The 10,785-nt window shown below is 41.1% G+C and overlaps 1 protein-coding gene across 2 annotated transcripts in view; it reads left to right on the top strand.

The window, feature by feature from the left end:
• LOC101862241 (chromatin target of PRMT1 protein) overlaps window positions 1-10,363 on the top strand; it is a 23,444-nt gene extending 13,081 nt beyond the window's left edge. For both annotated transcript variants that reach the window (XM_005112749.3, XM_013090651.2), the window contains one exon: window positions 6,562-10,363. In XM_005112749.3, coding sequence (XP_005112806.2) covers window positions 6,562-6,820 — 259 coding nt within the window. In that variant the 3' untranslated portion in view covers window positions 6,821-10,363. The remainder of the gene's footprint in view (window positions 1-6,561) is intronic.
• Window positions 10,364-10,785: the final 422 nt, after the last annotated feature.

Here is a 10,785-nt window from a genome sequence, read left to right as displayed (position 1 = left end):
GGGGGGTTAGTGGTGTATGAGAAATTGGTCTCCATGGTGCAGTTTTCCCTCCCGTTGAAACAGTTGTCACTGTTTGTCTCTGTGCCTGTTTGCACACACTAACCGCACCCTGTCCTTTTGATTTTTATTCCCAGACTTCTTTGCTGACCTGATCTTATTTTGTTTGTTTTGCTTTTGTTTTTGGCATATTATTTCTCACTTTTAATGTCGCGGACACATGCTACAGGGAGCTTCGGATATCATCGCTCAAGGTCATGGGCAGAATTTTTTTTTTGCTTGTTAGCTCTTTTATCGTTTCCTTTTCCTGTGGACTGTATACCATCTGAACAAGTATTTTGAAGTTTTGTGGGGTGGGAGGGGGTGGTTTGTCTAAGTATCTATTAGCTGTCTTTTTGTTCCTATAAAGGCCCCCACACCCCTGTAGGTATGGACAGTAAGTGTTTACGCACATGATGCAGTTGTCTGTTGAAGTGGCCCCCAGCCCCCAAGTGGGAGAGCTTTTTGTCTTCAAGGGACTTGTGGCTGTGGTGGTGTGATCTATCTTGTATGTGGGTGGTTGGCGGGTGCTCTGGTGTGGTTTGCTCCTGCTCTCCTATAAAACTTCTATCATACTGATCTCTCCTTCTTTTTTGTGTTTGTTACTCTCTTGTAACACCTCTAATCTTCGGCACTTATATGTCCTTATTGTGTTGTAAAACACTTACTTAAAAAAACCTATCTCGTATTGGGTACTCCTCAAGCAGTTACTGTGGTCATAGCTACCGTGTTGCTTAGCCTTGTCTCTGACCGGCCCGTCCTTAGGCCTTAGTTTCCACCACATACGGTGTGCGTTCAAGCTGTTGTGACCTGTTTTCATCTGTTGAGTACGGGTGGGTGGTCGGAGGCTGTGTCTGGTAGGTCCAACGTCTTTGTCTTTTCTCTGTTGTTTTTATCTGTCTGTGTGACTTTTTCCCAGCACTAAATGACCATTATTGTGTCGGTGTGCTTTTCTTTACTCAAGCCTTCTCTAAGACCTGTTTGTGTGTATCACTGTGACTGTGTTCACTCATACAGAAGCCTACACATATGAGGTGTCAGATGTATGTGTATATGTATATATCGTATTCTGTATCTAAGTCATATTCTTTATCTATTTCATTTTCTTTATACTTAATTTATGTTATCTATATTTTATATTCAATGTCATATTTTTTTATACTTTACATATTCTTTTCAGTCTTTATTTATGTCATATTCTATGTACTTTATCTACGTCATAATAATGGGATATTCTATATCTATGTCTTATTCTTTATATTTTATCCTTGTTACGTTCTTTTTCTTACATGTATTCTATTGATATACAATTTTGAAATCATGTTTTATCAAGATTTGGTTCTTTTTCTTCCTTGGTGCTGGGTAGGTCACTTGCACAAAATTCAGATGCACCACAGACTTTGCTAAGCTTTTAAGTTTTCAGGACTTTTTCTTTTTCAGAAGTGATGTAAGCCTTTATTTGCAGCACAATATGTGTATGAACATTATGTCCTGAGTCCTGTTTAGGGGGGTGGGGGGGTGAAGAGGGTGTTCTAGCAACTCGAAACCCAAGAAACAAACAATGCCTTAGACCTCTGACTCTACTCTGAATGAAAGACTTGCAAATAATAAAAATAAGTTTTTGAGTGGGAGGGCATTCTCAGTCTCAAAGCAAGATTACTCCTTTGAATATAAGGCGTATAGTTTGACCACTCATGCCTCTGATTTCAGGCTGAACTTTCAGCACTTCCTTCTTCTCCACAAGCACACTTCTTTTGCCAGGTTTTCTATCATTTGTCGGTTTATTTGCTGGCGGGACTGACTGGTGTCAGTTGTGTCATAGTTGAGCTGTTTGTAGTTGCTCTTGAAGGTGTGAGTTCGATTCCTGTGTCTGTGTATATTGAAGTTATTTATTTTATCAGATTGTCTGCGCCTATCTGCATTGATGTTGTGTTCTTCACAGCCTGAGTTCGCTGTGATAAGTCAAGATATGGGAATTAGCCAGACTGCTCTTAACTTTTTTTTTACTGATCTTCTTTTGATTCTGTCATCTATCTGTCTTGCTATTCCACAGCAAGTAATGTCAGTTATTGTGTCGATGTGCCTCTCTTTACTCAAACAAACAATAGGCCGTTCTTTACTCCCCCTCTTTTTTTAGTTTTTGTTTTTGTTTCCCCTCTATATGGCAGTAATTGACTAATAATTAAGTCAATGTTGCTATTTTTTTCTCTCCTCTCCTCCCCCTCAAGAGTAGTACCGTAAAACATGTCGTGCTAGTTTTCCTGGCATGCCTGATTGTGACACTAACGCTTAACGTGTTCATTTCGTCGTGTGTCTGCCGTCTATTTGTTCCCCCCAACACGGACTCGGAGCACTCCAACTGGAGGTACAATATCTGTGATCTGTAAAGATAAACATCTCCCCCTCCCCCTGAGCTTTGTCGCCTGTTCTCAGATGTACGACGCGCTGTCAGGTTCATATTGTTGCATCAGCTCTGTCTATGGGCAGTTCGCGGATGCTCTGTTGTTGTTTTCTCCTTTCATAACAACAGTTTATCAGTTTTAGTCTCTCCTTTTTTTCTGTTTGTTACTTTTCACACCTCTAGTCTTTGGCACTTATAAAATATGACCTAATTGTATTGCAAGTGTTGTAACGTTTACTAAATCGAAAACAACTCTCTCTCTCTTTCCAGCCTGTCAGTGGCTGAAAGGTGCTGTCGTTGATTAGAATAATGATAATATCATATAGCGCTTGACCACTATTGGTCTGACTGGTTAGCTCCTTCTTTCCTATCAGACATCTATCGTCCTTATCTCCCCTTCTTGTTTTTTATGTTTGTTACTCTCTTGTAACACCTCTCTAATCTTCTGGCGCTCAGATGACCTTATGTAGTTGCGAGCGCCGTAAAACCTCTACTAAAACTAAAACTTGTCTATTTTTCCTCTGTTGTACTAAATAGCAGTTGTTTGTTGTACGGGTGTCTTTGGTGTAGGTGATAGTTAGGCACTTCACTGTGGCCACGCACGGAAGACATGAGTCTCTGTCTGTCTGCTGGGATACTGTATCCCTCTCAGCCTGGGTTGGCCCTGACACTAGTGACATGCAGGGTCGGTGCAGTCTGCCTTGTAAATGATCTGAATCGTCATGTTGGTGGAGGCATGAGACGTCTACTTTTAAAGTTTTATTGTATGGTCCCTGCCGTCGTCTTATTGTCCTGTGGGTGATCAAAGAGAGCTGTGCAGAGGTTCTACTTCTAGTGTGTTTTTTGGTTTTTTCGCTCAGTAGTTTTTGTGTCTCCTTGGCTTTTTTTCCTCCTGCACTATAAAGCAGTTGTTGTGTGGATGGGCTTCTCTCTCTCTTTGTCCAAGTGGAGACCAAGCTGCTTTTCCGTTTTTATAATCTCTGACCACCCTCTTTCAGTTCTCTTCCTTTCAAATGGGTGGGTAGAGGGTGCTGCTTCTATGTCCACAGTTTCTTTATTCTCCTTCCATAGTTCCCGGGTGCTGTCTTGCTTCCGTGGGTGGTTGGTGGGCGCTCTGGTGTGGTTTACTCCTTCTTTCCTATCAAATATCTCTCCTCCTTTTTTGTGTATGTTAGTCTCTTGAGACACATCTCTTCTTCGGGACTTATATGACCTTATTGTGTTGCTTGTGCTGTAAAACTCTTACTAAAACTGAAATTCTTGATTCCTGTCCCTCCCCAATGCAAATGTTCCTATCTTTGCTCTTACACAGAAGCTTCACTTTCCAGCTGATCTGTTTGCTTTACGTTCAGTGTTAAACTTGTACAAAGGCGAAAAGTTGTCACGACTATCCCAGAAACTGTTTTGTTTCAGAAATGTGAATATTGAGTATTTGCAAGGGTGTTTGGAGGGTGCTTTTGGGAGGTCTTACTTCTTTTCTATTTCCCTCAAGTGATTTTGTTTGCCTGTCTTGCTCTTTCTTGGCACAGAATGGCTGTTACTGGGTCTTGTGTAGATGTGCTTCTCTTTACCTCAACTAATTTGCTTTGTTCTTTGACGGAAAGGGGGGGTGGGGTGGGGAGTATTTTCTTTGGTGAACCAGACAATGATCCCTTATTTCATTTTGCTTCCTTTTCTGCCGCAGTCAGTTGAATGATCCCCTAGTCCCAGTAGGCTTTTCTCCCATTCTTTTCCTCCTCTCAGTGCTATGTCACCATTAATGCTATGTAGGATAGAAGCATGGTGATGGCCTGATAGCCTGCAGTTAGTGAGTGCGCTATCTTGTAAATGCTACCTTGATCCAAACTGACAGTTTAGTCAAGATTGATGACTGTTGATTCTGTTTAGTCTTGTTTTGATTTAGTCTTACCCCAAAATAAACGTAACTGGGTGTGTGTGTGTGGATTAACGGTTAGTCGCTGTCACATGAAAAAGAAATAAGTGTATGGTGCGGAGGTTTTCTTTATCAACTACATGTGGTCGCTTGCGGGCTATCCCAAAAAATGCTGTTTTGAGAAAATCTAGAGAGGTGAACTGACTGTAGTGTCTTAAGGCCATTCCCAAAGGGGGGACATTTCTCGTTCAAGAATTATAAATGGGCTAATTCATGTCACACTCATAACTGTGCCCTACAACAGGGAACTGCTGCTTTTTCTTCCCTAATCCTTACTATTGTCATTTCCCTCTACTTCTTTTGTATGTTTGTCACTCTTTTGTGACCTGCTATTTTTGGGGTGCCTTGATAGTCGAAGCAGACCTTGTGCTATTGAAGCTAGAGAGGTAAGCCGAGTAAGTCCGATTCCCTGTAAAGACTTCTCTGTTGACACCCACCCCTTGGCGCTCATATGACCTAATGCAGTTGCGAGCGCCGTAAAACCCTCTACTATAAAAAAAGAAAGAGAGAGAGAGGTGAGCAGAGTAAGCCTTTTTTCCGGTTTGGACTTCTCTGTTGACATCCACCCATTGGTGTTCATATGACCTTATGCTGTCGAGAGCACCGTTAAACCTTTTTAAAACTACACTTTAAACAATTTGGGAGTATTTCACTATTATACAGACATTAATAGTTGTTTTGTAGGTGAAGTACTTGAACTTGTGGTGTGAGAAAGAAATCAGTGATGCAGGCAGGATACCGTGTTTGTCTAGCCATTGATATGTTTGTGTGTTCCCACTGCAGAGATGTTCTCCTTCTGCCTGATGTGCTTATTAACATTTGTGGTGTAGCTGTCAGGCATATTTCTCTTACACGTTAAAGACTTGAGTGATTCTCCTGTGGAAAAAAATGTATTTTGAGAATTTCCATCTTTCCGCCCAGACATTGTGTCTTTCGTTGCCGGGATTGGCCCTGATAGGCGTGGGTTAAGCCTAAATTGATCTAGATTGTATCAATGGCTGGGTAAAACTACCTACCCACATTTTAAAAAGAAAAAAGAAAAAAACCCATCAAATTAAAAAAAAAATCTGATGAGCTGAAGATCTGCCTGCTAAGCAAAGTCCTGGCCCACTTGAAAGCATGTTGTTGCAGGGTGTGTGTGTGTGTGTGCGCGTCACTGGCTGTTTCTGTGTTGCTGTTGGCCTGTAGTGTGGATGGCCCTGGTTTCAGCCCTCCAGCAAAGTTCTCCCGCTGTGGAATTATTTTGTACAGGAGGGACGGACAGGTTTTTTATCCTTCATGCGACAGGACAGGGAGGAGAGAATAGCAGTATTTTGTTTTTCCATACAATGACTATTTGTGTGTGTGCTGCTGTAATTGTGTGTGGGGGGGGGGGGGGGGGGGGGCAGAGTTTTGATGTGTGCTTAGATGTATTTATACCATGTCACAGCAACTTTCTCCATTTTGAGATAAATGGATTGTTGTTTATCTCACTATCAGAGAAGATTTCGTTTTTTTAAAACACGCAGACGCATTTCCTTGAGCATTTTAGCTTTGCTTAGCACATTTTGAATTTCTCTTCATTTTACTTTTTTTCTCTTTTACTTCAAAGAAAAGCCAGTAAAGTAAAGTGATTTTTATTCATTTTCTTGTTCTTTGTAATATTATGCTTTATCTAATGTGGAGATATTTTCTTTTGTTGTGCTATGGGTTTGGATTATAATATGATAATAATCATAATAATGATAATAGATTGCTTTTATATAGCACATTTCCACCAGGACAGTACTCAATGGGCTGATTGATATAATAATCTATGTCTGCTTTCTTTTTCTACGTTCTTATCTAGACCAGACACTTGTACCACATGTCGACTGCTCAGTGAAAGACTCTGGTCATAATATGTCACTTTTTAAAATGGCGTTTGGCGGAGTCCTCGCCCTAAGTTGAAATGGTAGGTGGTTGGCGAGTCCGAGTGTTCTGGTGTGGTTTGCTCCTTTTTTCTTATAGAAAAATCTGTCGTCCTTATCTCTCCTCCTTTTTTTGTGTGTGTGTGTTTCACTCTTACTCTCTTGTAAAGCCTCAAATTTTTGGGACTTATAATATGACCTCATTGTTGGAAGTCTCACTACATCATAAGTCGAAGTGGGAAAAAAAAGTTGTGTAAATTAACCGTTTCTCTTTCTTTCCCTGTGTGTTGTTTTGTTTATAGACTGACGGGACAGAGCACTGTCATCCGGCGCGGAGGAGGAGGGGGAGGGGCCCCCGGCGGTGGTCGCGGGATGAGCCGAGGGGCCAGGAGAGGAGGGCCCAGGGGCGGGCGCGGTGGACGGGGCCGCGGCAACAACAACAACAGCGGGGCGCCCGTCACGCAGCATGACCTGGACAGTCAGCTGGACACGTACATGGCCAAGACCAAGTCGGTGCTGGACACGGAGCTGGACGCTTACATGTTGGAGGCTAGTAGCTAGAGCAATGTGTGTGTGTGTGAGAGAGAGAGTGAGAGAGAGAGTGAGAGAGAGAGAGAGAGATAAAGAGGATGTAATTATGTGGGGTGCTTATGTTGGAAGCCTGCAGCTAGAGCAGTGTGTGGGTTTGTGAGAGAGAGAGAGAGGATGAAATTATGTGGGGTGCTTATGTTGGAAGCCTGCAGCTAGAGCAATGTGTGGGTTTGTGAGAGAGAGAGAGAGAGAGAGGATGAAATTATGTGGGGTGCTTATGTTGGAAGCCTGCAGCTAGAGCAGTGTGTGGGTTTGTGTGAGAGAGAGAGAGAGAGAAAGAGAGAGAGAGAGAGAGCAGTTAAAAGCTCATATGTGTGTGGGGTGGCTTTTCTTGTGTGTTTGATGATGATGAGTACAGTACGTGGTTGATGCTGATGTTGTATGTGATAGAGAGTATATAGAGTGATAGTAGAGTTTGGTAGCAACATTCTCGCGCTTGTGTCGTATATTTTGTGTGTCTGATGATGATGATGAGTACAGTACGTGGTTGATGCTGATGTTGTATGTGATAGAGAGTATATAGAGTGATTGTAGAGTTTGGTAGCGACATTCTCGCGCATGTGTCATGGTATGTTTTGTGTGTCTGATGATGATGATGAGTACAGTACATGGTTGATGCTGACATTGTATTGGATAGAGAGTGACTATTATTAATTGAGGTTTGCAGTCACAGGTACATGTGTGTGTGTGTGATAGTAGGTTTTGTGTGTCTGATGATGAGTACAGGACGTTGTTGATGCTCACACTGTATTGTGTATAGAGTGACTGTTTGAGGTTAACAGCAAGAGTCTTGAGTAGTCCGGTAGATATTGGTTTACTCTGTGCTTTGCCATAACAAACTTTTGTTGTACGCATATAAAAAATATAAAATAAATCTTTGTCTGGTGTAAGATTCTTGAAAAGGCTTCATGCATGTGTGGAAGTGAGGACTATTCCACGTTAACTGAAGGGACAGTAAAAAGGCCTCTTTTGTCCCGTCAGTTACTGAAACTAAACTTGTCACGGAATTTGCATAAAGTACATTTTTTTCAAATGACTGCATTTAATATTATTCTTAATATTATGTCTTTCAAATGACATGTTCTGATCATTTAATGTTGAAATGAATTAATTGGTCATTGATATTGAATTATTGTGTTATCATTGTAAGAAATCTATTTGTATAGTCTAATTGTCTCGTCAGATACCGTGGAATAGTCCAGAAGTCATTTTGGATGTGGGTGGGAAGTGGGTACAGATATTTGTGACAGTGTTTTGGCACTTTTGATACGTATTTTGCCTTTCCTGATTACGTCAAGATGTGGACAGTTTTGCCATTTTCCATGAATTAGCAGGTATGTCTGTACGGCTTTGAAGGGGTTGACAACTGTAGGAAACAAAAAAGTCTGAGAGTATTTCGTCTGTGACAGTGTGCATGTGTAATAGTGCTGTGCTCAGATTTCACCGTGTGACCCTGTGCTAACTGTGGAGGTGACCTGTAGTGATATTGCTTTAGAGAATGAGTCATTTGTAGAGAGGGCATGGTTTAATCGAGTGTTGTTTGTTTGGAAATGTGTAAGAATACTCACGCGGGAAAGCCCTCTTGTTTTTCTCTCTTTTTTTGTTTTGTTACTGATGTCAACATTATAAATCTGTCATTTTAAGCATTGGTGTCTTGTTGCTACTCTTTCGTAACACCTCTATCATCTTCGGCACTTATGTTGCCTTATTGTGTTGCAAGTGCCGCTATACTCTTACCATAACAAAGCACTGGTGTGTGTGGTGTAATGGATGGTACCTACACTCTTCACTTTATGCTCCGAAGGCGTGGATTGGAATTGTTGTAGATATTTCATTGAGAGATGAGTTTGGTTTGCTTCTGGGGAGTGTTTTTTTTTTTTTTTTTTTTCAATTTTCAAAATCGAATGTCTGTCTATTTGTTGGGACTTTGGTGGGTGGGAGAATCCTTTGCACTGAATCAATATAAATTGTTCAGAAGCAAGCTTAGAAAAGCTATTTGAATGAAGAACGCCTTTATAGTTGTAAAATATTTTTCTTATTGAAATTACACGAGTTTACCAAATTAATTGATGGTGTGTTGAGATCTACTGTGCCATCTGTAGCATTAGTGGCAGCATTAGTAGTGTTACATCCCTTTGTTTGTCTGAGTCAAGCCGGCCAGGGCTGATACATTCTCACATGTCTGATGTCTGGGGTCCGGGGCTTGCGGCACTTTGGTCTGACAGCAATCTCGGACGTGTCTTAGTCTGTCTCTGGCAAAATGTGGCCATTTTCCCATCAGTTGTTGGTATAGCAGAGCACAGTTCTGTTCAAAGACAGCTGTTTTTCTTCTTTTTATTTTCCTCTCTTCATTTTTTCGCTATTTGTGTTTTGTTCATGCTTTGACATGTGAGCAGCCAGTTGTGTTTTGTCATAGTTGTGTTGGGGTCAGTGAGAGGAATCAGCCAACTGCAGAGATCTGTAGACAGGATAGGCGTGTCAGATCTGTCAGTGATGAGTGTGTTATCAAGACACATGTGTCATCTCTGTCAGTGACGAGTGTGTTATCAAGACACATGTGTCATCTCTGTCAGTGATGAGTGTGTTATCAAGACACATGTGTCATCTCTGTCAGTGATGAGTGTGTCATCTCTGTCAGTGATGAGTTTGTTATCAAGACACATGTGTCATCTCTGTCAGTGATGAGTTTGCTATCAAGACACACGTGTCATCTCTGTGATGAGTGTGTTATCAAGAGACAGATGTGTCGTCTTTGTGTGGCGGGTGCCTGGTGTATGCTTTGCTTTACTTTCCTTTGTTCTTTTCAGTGATTTTTCTGTTACTTGTACCGTAATGAAAATTGTTGTTGCTGTGGCAAGAGAATAGCGCTGTAAATGTAGTAGTTTCATTAAATTATCAGCCATGAAAGCAATGCCAAAGTTGATCATTATTAAATCGTTCAAGGATTTTTTTCCTCGGTAAGGTGCGGTGGAGGTTTTTGAATGTAACAGGTTGCCACACTGTATGTCTCTCTACCTGAGGGGCTGTGGTGGTCACTTGGAATGAAGCAGCTGGTGGAGGAAGTGATTGTGATGAAATGTGAACTGTCTGTTGAAGAAGGTGCAGGACTTGAAGTTTTAGTAAGCATTTTAACTTTAATTGACAATTTGTGTAGACTGTGTGTCTGTAATCTGTAAAGTGATGTGTGCTTGTGAGTCTGAGAGAGAGGGAGAGAGAGAAGTTGTGCATGAGAGATATGGAGAAAAAGAAATTGAGATAGAGAGAGGTCAAGGTGGGTTGAGAGAGAGAGAGAGAGAGAGATAAGAGTTGTAGATTCAAGCACCTGTACATGCCCATCAATGTACTAATGATTTTGACCAGGACGTCTCCACCATTTTTGTATCATTTGGTTTCTGGATTGCTTTATTTGTTAGTTTTTAAAACATTTCTTTTTGTTGCTACTTTTATTTATTTGTAATGTTTCTTGCGCTTGTGAACAACCTTTTTAACAATAAATTTTGTCTTATTGAAATCCATGTGGCTTGTCAGTTTTTTGTCTTTGTTAATCAGTAGATTCTATTTTGTGACCACTGTCCACCCTAAAATACAAAAGATATGGTTATGATGGAATCAAAGAACTACTTTCTGTGACCTTCAAAATACAGCAAGTCTATGAATAATTTTGATAAACTGCATGTGTTTCTGACATTTTTGCGACAAAACATGTACGTGTTGTTTTTGATGAATTTGTGAAATGAGAATTTTATCGGCTGGCTGCAACGATCAGACAGTGGCGGCGGAGTGGTTGGTTGGCGGGTGCCCTGGTGTGGCTTGCTTCTTCTTTCCTATCAAACATCTATCATCCTTATCTCCCCTTCTTTTTTGTTGTTTGTTACTCTCTTGTAACACCTCTAATCTTCTGGAGCTCATATATGACCTTATGCAGTTTTGAGCGC

This window comes from Aplysia californica, unplaced genomic scaffold (genome assembly GCF_000002075.1).
Source record: "Aplysia californica isolate F4 #8 unplaced genomic scaffold, AplCal3.0 scaffold01391, whole genome shotgun sequence".
NCBI lineage: Eukaryota > Metazoa > Mollusca > Gastropoda > Aplysiida > Aplysiidae > Aplysia > Aplysia californica.
This window is presented reverse-complemented; position numbering and strand designations above follow the sequence as displayed.